The sequence below is a fragment of the Eptesicus fuscus genome, chromosome 19 (genome assembly GCF_027574615.1).
Source record: "Eptesicus fuscus isolate TK198812 chromosome 19, DD_ASM_mEF_20220401, whole genome shotgun sequence".
NCBI lineage: Eukaryota > Metazoa > Chordata > Mammalia > Chiroptera > Vespertilionidae > Eptesicus > Eptesicus fuscus.
In genome coordinates, this window is record NC_072491.1 from 10,110,303 (window position 1) to 10,124,831 (window position 14,529).

General features: G+C 45.4%; 1 protein-coding gene and 1 pseudogene across 11 annotated transcripts in view; both read left to right on the forward strand.

The window, feature by feature from the left end:
* The window catches only part of PTDSS1 (phosphatidylserine synthase 1), a 48,879-nt gene continuing 34,350 nt past the window's right edge, over nt 1-14,529 (forward strand). For 5 of the 11 annotated variants that reach the window (XM_054708768.1, XM_054708769.1, XM_054708767.1 and 2 more), the window contains exons 1-2: nt 2-322; nt 8,122-8,213. In XM_054708768.1, coding sequence (XP_054564743.1) covers nt 144-322; nt 8,122-8,213 — 271 coding nt within the window. In that variant the 5' untranslated portion in view covers nt 2-143. Of the gene's footprint in view, nt 323-8,121; nt 8,214-14,529 lie in introns of all 11 variants that reach the window. The other 6 variants (XM_054708763.1, XM_054708765.1, XM_054708764.1 and 3 more) reach the window with 3 other exon arrangements.
* Nucleotides 3,364-3,976, forward strand: LOC129147288 (small nuclear ribonucleoprotein G-like; annotated as a pseudogene).

Here is a 14,529-nt window from a genome sequence, read left to right on the forward strand (position 1 = left end):
CCTTCCTCCGGCTCTCGGCGGGCCCTCGGCGCCAGACCCGGCCGCGCCGTGCGGCCTCCCTCGCGCTGCGGCTCGTCACCTCCGGGGTCCCAGCCTCCCAGGGCCGGGGCCGCCGCCGCCGCGGCAGGACGGGGAGGCGGGCCATGGCGTCCTGCGTGGGGAGCAGGACCCTGAGCAAGGATGATGTGAACTACAAGATGCATTTCCGGATGATCAACGAGCAGCAAGTGGAGGACATCACCATCGACTTCTTCTACCGGCCGCACACCATCACCCTGCTCAGCTTCACCATCGTCAGCCTCATGTACTTCGCCTTCACCAGGTGAGGCGGGCCGGGCCGGGCCGGGCCGCGCGGGGGGCGCGCCCTTGGGCGGAGGGAAGGGGCGGGAGGCGGCGGCGGCGGGGAGCGCGGCCCGGTGCGGCGCCGGGAGGGAGGGGAAGCGGGCTGGCCGCTCCCCGCGCACTCGCAGACCGCCGCCCACGCAGCTCCTCCGCCGGCCGGGCGGCGGGCAGCACGCCCCTCCCTCCCTCGGCAGCCCCGGCACCGGCGCGCTCCGCGACCCCAGCCCCCACCCCCCCCCCCTGCCTCTCCCACCTCCCCGGACGGCGCCTCGGGCTACCCCGGCACCCTCGCGGGGTTAGCACGATGCCCGTCTCCTGCCGCACTCAGCCTCGCTCCCCACTCCCATCACGACACCGGCCCCCTCCTCTCCGGGCCGCGTCTCCACCAGCGCACCGCATGAATCATCTCGATGCACCACTTTTCAGGGCATAGCCCTGCACCCCGAAAACACCGCGGCCCACGGCTGCTCCACGCACCAGGCCCAGGCCACGAGCGGACCCCTTCCCGCGGAACTGCTCCGTGTCGGGCACTCCCCCGCCTTGGGAAAAATGCACATGCGAGGTGCACTCCACCTCCCGCATGCACTGTCCACGCATCATCTAGCACAGCCCTTCTCCAGCCTCAAACCCGACACAGTCTGGCGACACCGGTCACGGTGGACCTTCCTCCTTGCAGCACAGCCAGTACCCATCGCCGCTTGTGTCCGTTGCTGCGCAGACGCCATGCACCGTTAATCCCCCAACATACTTGCTCAATTAGATGGTGTCAAGCAGTTGTAACGACCCCGGTGCACAGTCAATGCTGTAGAGTGTTAAAACACATAAACCTCACCCAGTAGAGCACAACTCTTACCTCCCTGAAAACACACACACACACACACACTCACTCACACACTCACTCAGTACTTCCAATAGACACACCTATGCATAGTTGCTACTCAGCCCAATTCTTGACACTTTGTCAGGAACATGTGGCCCCCTCAGCCCCAGCCCAGGGAACTGATTCATCCCTAGTTCATAAGGACACACAACCCCGTGGGTCCAACTTACAAAAATGTATATCTTCTGAATGAACGTCTTTAAAGAAAGAGGCATCCCTACCACACACCATGATGGCTTACAAGACCAACCCAAAGAAATGTGGTTTTGGAGCGAGATGGTTTCAAAACTGTGGGTTCTTTTTTATTTTTTAAATATATTTTTATTGATTTTAGAGAGGAAGGGAGAGGTGGGGAGAGAGATAGAAACATCAATGATGAGAGAGAATCTTTGACCGGCTGCCTCCTGCACGCCTTCCACTGGGGTTGTGCCCTGACTGGATTGGAACCATGACCTCCAGGTTCTCAGGTCGTTACTCAACCACTGAGCCACACTGGCCAGGCAAAAACTATGGGTTCTTAAGTTACTCAACCTTTCTCTAAGCCCCAGGATTCGCACCTGTAAAATGGGGATAACATTTTCACCTCATATAGGGTTATCAAGGTTGAATGAATATGTGTGAATGTGCTTAGCAGAGTATCTGGTGCAGGATGCACAGTTAATGTCAGTTACTTCTCTTCCAGCATTTTAACCCAACAATCAATGGTTGTCAGTCTAGGTCAGCAGAAAAAGTGCAGTGATCACAAGCTTTGGGAGAACTGGTATTTTGTGGGCGGGGGTAAGAATGCTAACTGTGCCCTGGCTGGTGTGGCTCAGTTGATGGGAGCATTCTCCTGGGCGCTGAAAGGTGGCGGGTTTGATTTCTGGTCAGGGCACACACCCAGGTTTCGGGTTCCATATCCGGTTGGGGCATGTACAGGAGGCAACTGATGGATGTTTCTCTCTCATAGCCTCATTTCTCTCTGTCTTCCTCTCTCTGTCTCTCTCCTCTCTCTCTCCTCCTCCCTTCCTCTCTCTGAGTTCAATTAAAAAAAAAAGAGAGAATGCTAAATGTACTACACCATGGGACAGCATTGAACAACAAGGAATTAATTGCCCTCTATATACACCCATGTGTGTGTGTATATGCAACACAGGTGCCAGTGGTACCTCCCTTGAGAATCATTGCAGATTTTCAGATTTTCATAAAACTAATACTCTCTTCCCACATTATACTTGTTCCTTACCTCCATAATTCTTTTGACTCTTGGTTTTTATTTTGTTAAGTGTTTATTTGCATTGAATCTACCTAAAGCTGTAAAGCATATGTGACAGTCACTCTTAATGATTGAAGATGCAGCTACTATTATTATAATATCTCCTGCTAATTCTGTGCTGTGGGTAAGACCAGACCTTCCCACAGGGTCCAATCTCTCCCTCTCCCTTCCTCTCTAAAAGCAATAGTGTCCAGGAGCACATTTCTAGCTTTGGAGAGAAATCAGTCTTGTCCTAATTTTGGTTTACCCTCAAATATTTCGTCTTGTTAACTGATTTTACAGCTTAATAGCTTTTTGGCCACTTAATTTTGCTCAGCTTCAGTTTCCTTATCTGTGTAAGAAAAAAAAACACCTAGTAATATTTCAGGATTGTCTGTCATGAGAGTTCAATTATTTTTAATTTTATTTTTAGATAATCTGTGTTTAGCACAGTGCAAATAGTAAGTGCCCAGTATTAGCTGTTGTTATCATTAAATCGTTTTACTGTATACCAATACCTTCTAAATTTTTTTTTTTTATGGTTGAGGATGTAGTTGAGAAAAAGGATAAAGGCATTGGAAAAATGGACATTGCTTTGCTTAGATAATACACCTGTCTGTTTCATATTAACTTCAGTTTAACTTCATCTCATATGTGGGTTGGCAATTATATATATTTTTAAATAATGAGAAATAAGAATGAGTAGTTTGCTTCAACCTTTTATCGTTAATATTATTCTAGACCCCTTCAGAATAGATCTCCCTTCCTCTTTTCTGATACAGGAAGTCACATTCTTCTGGAATTTCCCTTTTACAGCATATTCTGCCAAAACAGTTGATAAATTGCAACAGTGAACATATATAAGAAATAAATATGAATTTTAACAGCTTGTCAAAAGTAAAGAAAAGGCATAATTTGAATCTCAAACTATGGCCTTTTCTAAAATTGATAATTTTATTTCTTTCACTAATTTCATAAAGAGACAGAAATCACACACTGAGGAACTAACTAATAATAAATTTCTCCTTATGTAAAATCATAAGCACCATTAATACAATCAGTAATTACTATATCTTATTCATGTCTTGTAATGGTTCGTAGGCCTTTAAGGTGGGACATTACAGAGATAGCTCTATCTTCCTCCATAAAAATGGAAAGCACTCGTTCGGAGGTGTCTGAGCTTGTTGAGTGGACGCCAGGAGCAAAGCTCACCCTCCCCATTTAATAAAGGTATGGACAAGAAGTTATCCTTGAAATTAAATGGTGGCAGAAATATCAAGGAATGTTGCGGAGATTTGATCCCTTTATGAAACTTGTGATAGATTGGTGTTGTAGAGATGGCAGCTAGTGGGCAACAGAGGATTGGAATGGTGGCAATACGAGGAAGTAGTATCAGCATGTTAGAAAGCTTGGAAGGAGGATGAAGAATGGCTGTGTTCACCAGAGAAATCAGCTGCTTCCCGTCCCCTCTCCAAGGCACCTGTTTTACTGCAGTATAAAAATCGAGTCGTGTACATTTTCACATTACGCTTTTGTTAAATAAACCTTTATATTGGTCAAAAAAAAGATTGAGCCTTAGCCAGTGTGGCTCAGCAAATAGAGCATCGGCCTGTGGAATGTGACTTCATTTCCGGGCAAGGGCACATGCCCAGGTTGCTGGCTTCATCCCCAGTGGGGGGGCGGGAAGCAGCCTATCACTGAGAGAGAATAGCAGATTCTCTCTCATCATTGATGTTTCTGTCTCTCTCTCCCTCTCCCTTCCTCTCTGAAATCAATAAAAATATATTTTTTAAAAAGATGGAAAGTTGTGACTTCTTAAATGAAAATTATTTATTCTGTTCTCTTCTGTGATGATTATCTCTGATACCAGATTCTATTTATAACAGATTTTAGTTGGATGACCGTTCAGTGCAATTCTGTATAACTTTAAAAATATGTCTTCCAGTTTATTTTTCAAAGACTAGTAGTGTAAGAGAAGAGGAGGTGGAATACGTTTGGGCTGTCATACTGTCAGAACACTTTTGGTGTGTCATATTACCAGCACGTGAACCACAGTACCTGGGTCATGTCACATGCTCCAGAGGCACAGCAAGAATTTGGGATTGGGACGGATTAGACATCTCGTGCAGAAGTCTGAGACAAGTTTGGATTTGTCAAGTACTTTTGTTAAATAGCAACTAGGCCAACCCACTGTTAAATCATAGCATTTAAATGTCCTGTCCCTATCGCTGTCATTAAAAATAAAGCCAGATGCTATTGAGTCATTCTCCCCAAGGTTTACAAAAGCTCATTCTGCTACCATTGAGAGTAGTATTTCTATAACTTAAATGCTTGGGCATGTGTCTTAAAAGTTTGTTCTGCCCACGTGGGGCAAGGAGAACCTTTGTCTCAAGCTCAGAGTATAGTGATTATTACTCTGCTTACAGAGGTTGGTAACCTTGAAAATGTTGAATAGCCTTAGTTTCAAAAACTCCAACTTGAGATTTGAAAACACAGGATCTACTAACTCCCATTCACAGCAGCCCACCTCTCCTCTAGAGGCACCCGGCGATAGAACGGTGGAGTCAGCCTGTCCAACAGGCGCTGTCACTCACCCGGGAGAGGTTGCCTCCCTGCAGCTTGCTGTGCCCAAGGGATTTCAACTTGTCCAAGCTAAGTTTCTCCTTGACTTGGGACTAAGGAGATGGACAAGGGTTAAAGCTGGCTAAGATAATAATTTAGTTTTATGTCTCATTGTGCCTTTTGTTTGTGATTCTCTCAAGAATAAGGACAGTGTCTGTTCATTTTTGTCTTCTTAGCCCCAGGCTAATGCCAATCCCACAGCTAGGCATTAGCTACAGGAGGGAGTAAGCAGACATAAATGAAGAGCGTTCAGACGTTGTGAACTAATAGCTGGCACTTCCTCTGTGCCGGGCTCTAAGTACTGTGCATGTGTTAAGTTATTTTATCCTTACAACAACCCTGTGAGGTGGGACTATTATTATCCTTGATATACAGGGGAGGACACCAGGGCACAGAGAGGTTGGGTAATCTGCCCAAGGTCACACAGGCTGATGAGTGTTGAAGCCAGAATTCTGGCCCAGGCATTCTGGCCGCAAGCCTCCTACAGGGGAGAAAACTTTGAACTTTGGAGCCAGGTCCCATCCGTAAAATGCAGATTGTGATTATTCCTCCTTCTAGGCTGATAGGAAGATTAAGGGAGCTATCATGCACAGCAAGCATTCTGAGTGCAGAGGAGATAATGGCGGATGTTCGGAGCTAACTAGTTCTTATCCCCTAATTGGGTTTTCCGGAGTCACCGATGTGGTCTTATGGTCTCTGCAGCTAAGTTGCTTTTCATGCTTAACTATAGAAAATTTTGGTTAATACCCCATTTTGCAAATGAGTCTGACAATTGGAGATAATGTTTATAAACTGCCATTCAGTGCCTGGCACACAGTAGATGCTTGATAAAGAAGAGCTATTATTATTGTATTCCTCATTACCAGTATCAGTAGTGTGATGCTGGTCTGAAGGAGGGCGCTGTGTCTCCCCCCTCCCTGTGTGTAGCCATTCTCCGGCAAAAGCTGATGTACCTGGGAATTGGATTTGGCTTCCCTCCTAAGCCAGAGGGCCTCACAAGTAACCTGGTCCTCTTCTGGCTGGCATTCTCATCAGGCTGGCATTCTTAGGCCTGCGTTCAGAACTTCTGGACAGATGTTAAGTCCTTAGAGTGCCCATTAATATAGGACTGCATTTCTCCGCAGGAGGAAGTCTGTCTCACTCGGAGGTTTGGTTTTGTAATCAGATCTATGTGAACCTAACAGTCAAGCCTTGTTTGTCCAGCATCGGTGTGAGTGCTGGTTGGCCATATGAAGATCTAAGAGACAGTATTACCTGTGTGATCTCTTTATTTTAGTGCCTTATGCTCAATCCTGTTGCAAGTCTGGAAATTATTAAATAGAGTGCAGAAACTTACTATAAACAGAAGTTGATATCTGCATTAACTTCTGTTTATAAAACAACATCCCAGGACCTGTCTTTAATTAGGTAATTAGGTAATATTGTTTCATTCCATACCTCTTCATGTATTCTGATGTTTTAAATTTTTTTATGCTAACTTGGTTTTCTTCTAAGATATTTTTGACATTTTTTTTCTTTTAGTGATATTTAATCTTAATTTAATGTTTGTCTTTTGTAAGTTTTTCACTGCAGTCCTTCCCCATATACACTCAACTTTTTGTAAACTCAACTTTTTATAATCATTTTTGAATTTATTGCTATCTCTCATTATCTCTAAAATATCTCCTTCCACTCTTTTTCTCTCATTTTCTGTCTACTCATCCTGTATATTTTTAAACTGAATTGCTGAACTTCCCTTTCCCAAGCTTCTCAGTAATTACCAATAATTCAGAAAACCTTACTATCTTATATTTCTCTTTTCCCTCTCCTCTTTTGTTTGCTTCTCTTGAGCCCCAAATACCAGTATATTACTAGACGACTCCTCTCTCTCTCTCTCTCTCTCTCTCTCTCTCTCTCTCTCTCTTCTCTCTCTCTCTCTCTCTCTCTATATATATACATATGAAAGAATCATTGACTGGCTGTCTCCTGCACGCCCCCTACTGGGGATTGAGCCTGCAACCCGGGGAATGTGCCCTGACCAGCACCAAACCGTGCCCTCCTGCTTCATAGGTTGACGCTCAATCACTGAGCCATGCCAGCCAATTGGGCTCTTCTTTTTTTTCTTTTTTCTTTTTTTTTAATGTAAACTGTCAAAACCTAATTCTTCTTCTCCATCAATATTAAGAAAATTTTCATTTGAGAATTTTTACTTTGTTTTACACACTAAGTTTTCTCCCTGTCAATAATTAATCCATTAATATCTGCTTGAGGACCTACTATGTGCCAGACTCCGAGGATACAACAAATGAATAATTCCCAGCCTTTAGGAGGTTACTTTATACAGGGAAAGCAGACAACATATAAACCAACAAATGGAGTCATTTCAGCTACTGGAGTTATAGAGGTGATGAATACAGTAATAAACTAGAAATGACCAGGCATGGCATGGAGGAAGCTCATCTCTTTTCATTATAATTTTTTGTCTTCTGGTATGATTTTAAAATCTGGTGTTTTGTTTTCTCTTTTAACATTTTTTTAGTGGTGCCTTTTTTTTTACTCCACATTCCCCCCTTTTTCATTCATCCCTTAGTTAATTGCTCACTTACAAGGATTGAGTATATAATTCATTGCATTATGCCTTCCTCCTTATAATCTTTTGCTTTCTTTCTGATTCCTGGAAAGTTTCTTTGCCACAGTCTATATCATGAAGGTCATCTTTAGTTATTCTTGAAACCAAAAGGCATTTCTCCAGAATAAACCTTACCTTTTGACATCCTGGGTATTTTTTTTTTTTATTTTTTATAGAAGAGTGATTCTTAACTGTTTGTCTGAGCAGAATGTGTGTGGGTGTGTAAGGTTGCCAGGTGCCTTTCTTATAAGAACTGGACTTTATTATGAGATTGAGTTACTTTAGGAAATGATAATGAGTAGTGTGTAGTGTGCATAATGACTTTGCTCAGTAAGAGAAATTTTAGCAATCCCCTGGTTGTTAGAACATGGAACTCTGACTCCTTCTAGGTTTAGATCTGAAAATGAATACTCAGTGTTCTTTTTCTGTTTTCAGGGATGACTCTGTCCCAGAAGACAACATCTGGCGGGGTATCCTCTCTGTTATTTTCTTCTTTCTTATCATCAGTGTATTAGCTTTCCCCAACGGTAAGTGATGTACTACTTATCACATTTCTCCTATGCATTGTGCCCTTTGGGTATTTTTTAGTTGTAAGCCATCTAGAAGATGAAACTAAAAGGTGGAATAAAAAAATAATCTGGGTTTTGTGTGATGGTTGAGGCACAGGCTCTGGAGGCAGACTGCCCATTCTGCCACTTCCCTAGCTCTGTAGCCGCCACGTTAAGGACTCAGGAAACAGATTACTCACTAAACGAACCTATCAGTTTATTACTCTACAAAATGGAGGTAACAGGTAGGTACTGTTGTAAGAGTTAATTAATGCATGTTAAGTTCTCTGAAAAGAGAATGACAGATTGCAAGCTCTCAGTGAATGTCGCTACTGCTCTTGTTGCTGTTTTTGTTATCATCAGCCCAGTCGTAAATGCTCAGTCATTCAGTTACTCCTTTTTGCTAAGGACAGGTTCAGTGCTCTAATGAGTATTACTTAATAATTTGTTGTCATAGTGATCTTTCATCACACTAAACTTTGCTGATTATATGTTTGGATATGAATTTTCATCAGCAGGTAAAAAAGACATTATTACCATGAATTTTACTCCCTATCATGATTATAGAGTGAGGCAGAAACTTTGTTTAAAAAAGTAGTTTGGTATTCTGCCATCCTTGAGATTCATTCTTTCCTCTGAACTGTCCCTTACAAATCACTTTCATTTTTCTTATTCCCCTTCAGCACCTTCTTCCTAGGATATTTTTCTCTGTAACCATTTTTAAATGCCCACTTCCTATTTCCTACTTCTTTTACAGTTATGGTATTTTGAAATTCAGTCTTTCTTATGAGTTATGCTCCATAAGCCCCATTCATGCTTTAAATATCTAAGTTGTGTTTTGTCTCTATTCTATTTATCCAGTAGAAGGTAATGTGTGATATGAGAAGCCTGTTATGAATGGTGCTGATTGCTGCGTAGAAATGCACCATGGTAACAGGAGTCCAGTACCCATCCCGGTGTGTATGTGCTGGGTGGCGGTGTGCCTCCGCCAACAAGCAGCGCTCCGACACGAACTGGATGTCCTACAATTCACCTCCAGTCTGATACTGTCTATCCAGCGAGAGTGTCAGGTCCCACAGATTAAGGGCTCAGACCCCACTTCGGAGGCCAGTTGCAAGTCTAGGTTGTTACCTGTACTTCTTCCAAGAACGGCTGTAAATCAGAGGTTCCCATAACCTCCTCCTTGGGTTCCACTGATTGCTCGAGAGGCTCACAGGACTCAGGAAGCCAGTTGACTCACTAAATGAACCTGTCAGTTTATTACAAAGGCTGTTCCTGAGCAGCCCGATGAAGATGCATGAAGCATGTGGTCAGAGTACGTGGGGAGGGCCAGGAGCTTCCATGCCTTCTCCAGGAGCACCGCTTTCCTGGCCTCTACACAAGGGCACAGCCCAGAAGCTCTCCAGCCCCATTCTCGCGGGGTTTTCTGGAGGCTCGATCACTTAGGCGCGATTGATCGAATCATTGACATTGGTGATCGGAGTCAATCTCCAGCTCCTCTCCCCTGGACTAGGTCTGGGAGTGGGACTGAAAGTTCCAAGCGTCTCATCACCTGGTTGGCTCCACTGGCAGCCAGCCCCACCTCTGGTGCTTTCCGAAAGTCACCTCATTAACAGAACAAGAGACACTTTACTGCCCTCATCTCTTTGGAAATTCCAAGGGTTTTAGGGGCTCTGTGTCAAAAACAGGGACACAGATCCTGTTCCAAATATATATTTATTACAAATCACAGTATCACCCATGGCAAAGCCTTCAGGCTTTCCAGGAGGGTGGCAGTGGAATTTCGTTCTGTATTTTTGCTTATTTTGTGCAGCACTCTAGGTTTTTTGCTGGCAGCATGATAATCCAGCCATTAAGCCATGACTGAATCCTTTAGGGAATGCACTGTTGTAGATAGCCAAGTCATTGTGGAGTTGAACTCTCCAACCACTCAAGCTTTTAGATTAAGTATTTTTTTCGTGAGGTTCTGCTGTCCTACTCAGTGCAGACTGCGCTAACAGAATACTATAGGCTAGGGGCCTTCACACAGGATTTATCCTGAAGCACAATTTCTCTCCGGCTGTGAACCTGAAACCGGACACGTTATGTGCTCCCGGGACAAGGAGACAGGTTTTTGTCTTCTTGAAGGAAAGATTTCAATCAAGAGACAAAGTATAGGAAAGCAAGAAAGAATTTATTGACAGCAGCAAACGTATACTTAGGGCAGTGAAACAAGGAAGGGCATAGAGAAAGCCACAGGAGAGCCGAGGCTGAGCTGCCTTGGCTCACTGGGAAGTCAGAGAAAAGGGGGCCTTGGAGACAGGTTTAGGGGGTCTGCTGCCCATTGCTCCCCTGGTTGCAAGTCTCATGGGGTCCCTTAGAGGTTAGGGGATGTGTGCCTGTGGGGGGAGAAAGGCGGAAGGAAATGGCATGGGCATGTATGTTCCTTGAAGGGAGAGTGCACCGGGACTGTCGTTTTCAGGGATTTTAAAGGCTGGACATTTAGGGGAGGTCTTAGGGGCAGATCAGTAGAATATTTATCAGCTTTATGCCGATGGACCAAAATGAGGTTTATGCTCTTAATTTGTCTGTCCTTGGGTGTGGTTGGCAAATGGCACTAGTTGGATTTCTGTATCTGTCTCCCTGAGTAGGGTGATTTAAACTGTTTACCCTCTGGTTGGGGAGAAGTGCAAACCATTTACTCTTACGTATCCTTGCTTTAGGGCAGATAGGATTTACTAGAGGGCTGCAAACTGCTGTTGAACTATCTCAGTTGCCCTATTACTTTTTCCTGCACTTTCCCTAGCTTCTTGCTATTCTGTAACACTATAGTGGGACAGGCAGAGGATAGACATTCCTGTTCCAAAGGAGAATGAGAAAGAAGGGAGGGGTGATGGGTGCGAAGCTAGCCCAGCACCTAGGAAGGCCAATTCTAAGAGATCTTAGATCAAGAAGCCTTAAGGTTTAAGAATAATTCTCTTTGCCTCAGTGCTTGCCCTTTGAAACCAAGGTGAAGGCTGCCCCCCGCTCCCCTCCTCTCCATGACCTTGGCTCTCTGAGCTTATGATGGAAGTGACAGCCCAGCCTGGATAACCTCTGAATCACCTTTGGGGTCCTTCTTGTCTTAAAGAATAGCCAGCATTCCCATCAGGTAACTCTGGTTCAGTCTCTAGGAAGTCCAACAGTCTTCGGAGTTAGGATTTCAACCTCAGAATTTGGAGGGACACACATTAACACCTGCATGTCTTGTGCACATATTGTAAACATGGGCCTTTCTGTGTCAACCAGGGGTTCTGATATGCATAATTATTGGGGCATGATGACAAGACGTCCATGATATGGAATGAATTAACCTTGCTGTAGGATTCACTTTCTAGGAAAAGACCCTGATGTCAATCAGCTTCTTGGCTATTTGCCAGCTTCTTTTCCTTCTCCCCTCCAACACACAAAGCCTCGGAATTTCAGGGTTAGATCGTTTGGACATTGTGTAGCCTGGCCTCTTTCAAGGGTGCCAGGTTGTAGTGCCAGCTAAGTGGCCACCTGCAATATAAATCATGTCACACACACTGGAACCACCAGGCTGTGGTGGTCCCCCTGAGCTCGGGATCCTGGCCTTTTCATACAAAGGAAACTTAAGAATACAGCCCAATTCAAGAAGATTGTAAGACTCATCTCAGGTGGGATACCACCACAGGCCAGCTGCCCCCAAAGCCCCCAGGGGAGGTGAGTAGGTGACAATTCAGGTGGTGGTGGTGACTGCCACCCCCCGCAGCCGCTCTTACCTTCTGTGTCCTGTGAAGGCCTGCTGCTTGCTTGTCATCAGTTGATGCCAGGACCCTCATTGGCCTGTGTCCTCTGTTTCTATTTCTTTTCTCGCCTGTCCCCAGTCCTACTCCTTTTTTAAGTCCATCAGCAGAGTACATGCTCAGGAAAACCATCAGTCCAAAAGTGTCAGGTCTGTTCTTCAAGACTCCCTCTTTCTCTGGCTGTGTTGCTTAGTTCATAAGGGTTACTTCTTCACACTTTGAAGGTTTCTTTTTCTTATTTTTTTTGAATCGCTATTTCTTAAGGCTTTTTGATCTAAGATCTCAGAGCCGTTTTGGAAGTCTGCCGACTCAATAGCCGTGATGTTACAGCCACCCATCCACGAAGCTTTAGTGGGAGCTGGGTTTGGGGCTTCACTAGCAGATGTTTTTCTTAAGGTGCCAAAGGCCCTGAAGGTTGGGGGCTAAAATCTATTGGAGGTAACATTTTTTGATTCCTGCTGGTTTTTCCTCTTATTTGCTAATGAAGTCTTCTGATATTCAGAGCCCACTCAACCTGCCCAGTCTCCCATGTGGAGCTGTGCTTTTGTTTTCTTTCTGGAAATATAAAAGTTAAGTTTGTTTTATGCTTTTCTTATCCTGGATGTGTAGACTTTGTGGTACATACACATACAAAGAGGGGAGATCCCATAGGGCTCACCTAGTTCAGCCTGCTCGGTTCACAGCTGAGAAGGCTGAACCCATAATCGTCATTCACTCAAAGAGGTCAAGAGGTCACGCTACTTGATGTCAGCCTGGTGATCTGGCCCAGTTCACGCGTTTTCCTGTACTCAGCATTGCTCTGGTCGTTTCTCCTATCAGGTGGTCTGTGAGGTGTTTTCTCTCTGTCTTCTCCTATGTTCCTGTCGCCCTCTGCTTCTCTTCCTCTCCATCAGTCTGGCTTTCTTTTCCCAGGAGTGTGGTCTCAGGCAGTGTGCCCTGGGTCCTGCAGAAGGCGGATGTGGCCATACTCCTGTGTTGCCAGCGTCCTCCAAGACCAGCAGAGGCCAGCAGATCGATCCAAACCTGCATACTTCCTCCCTTTCCTACTCTCTTCCTGCCTTTCCTTCCCCCGCCACCTCTGGGCGCATGCTCACACACACCACTCACCTGGAGGTAGAGCATCCCCAAACAAGGTCCCAGATAGACCTGGAAAAGGACAATGTCAGTTCGGTAATCTTCATATGCAGGATGGGGTGTTGGGGACATGGGAGAGGAATGGATACTCAACTAAGGAATGTAATCGACTCTGTTTAAGTTCAGTGTGGCTTTGGGAGGTGCCTTGGAATTGATAGGAGAGCCGGGCCACTGGGAAGGGTGCTCCTGAGCTGTGTGGCTGTCCCCTCCTGGAGCCAGCCGACTTCAGGCCGCCCAGGAGCCACGTGCCAGAAGGCTGCTTCTCTGAGTGGAATATTTATGCCTCTTCTTGCTCCAGTCTTGTCATCTTATTTTCCATTCTCCCCATCCTTGGCACGTATTCTCAAATTAAGTAATGAAATGAATCGGAGAGACAAAGCCCAACATTTGTCTTCTCCTTGAAAGACACTGGGGCAGTGCCTGCAGTGGATGGCATTCACAGAATGGTTCTGTTTTGGCAACTTCAAATGCTTTTATCCTTGACCCAGTAAAGGCTGCCCCGCATGCTTGAGTAGAGGTCTAAATATGATTGCGTCCATATGGCTCATGTGTGTGAGTTATACATGCTACCTGTGTGGTAGAATCGGTCAACTCCTACGGGAAGGGAGCCCTGTGATTTTTTTGTTCAGAGTCTGAATAACAAAGAAAGCCCTTGACTTTCTCCGTAGGGTTTTATAACAGAGTGCCTATTCCACAGGCAATAGGAAACCCATTTCAAAATGGCTTAACGAATAAGAAAAATGTTTCCCTTCGTACATCGCCAGCAGTTCCCGGATAGAGTGGTTCCAGGGTTGGCTGTTCCGTGGCCTGGGGACCTCTTCCTGTTTCCCACATCTCCAGCATGTTGGTCCCAGCCTGTGCTTCCTGCCCTGCTGATCTTGAGGGAGCTGCTCAGTCCTGACAGTGTCCTGACAGCAGGAGAAAACATCCTCCCTTCCTGTGTTTTTAAGAGGGAAGAAACCTTTTCTAGAGAGCCTCCAGCACACTCGCCCTCAGTTCTCCTTGCCCCGAGGGCAGGAACTTACAGTGCCCGGAGGAGTAGCTCACAGTCGATCCCATTGACCGAAAGAATAAAAGAAAGGATTACCTCCTTCGGCTTGGAGCTTAGCAGAGGCACATGGGACAGGAATGGATACTCAACAGATCCTTTGTCAGTCAACAGGATGAGTAACAGGCGAGGCTCTCCAGTTCCTTCCTTCAGCCCTGTCCACAGACCCGGAGGGACAGACCCGGGACTGACAGGAAGGAAGGCCGGGTCTCCTGCCGTCTTCTCTCCCGTTCTCTTCTGGTTCCCTTACATCTGGTTCGTTTGTTTGTTTTAAATGCTACTTCCATCATCTCATTACAGCAACTGACACTCAAATATAAGTGTAATT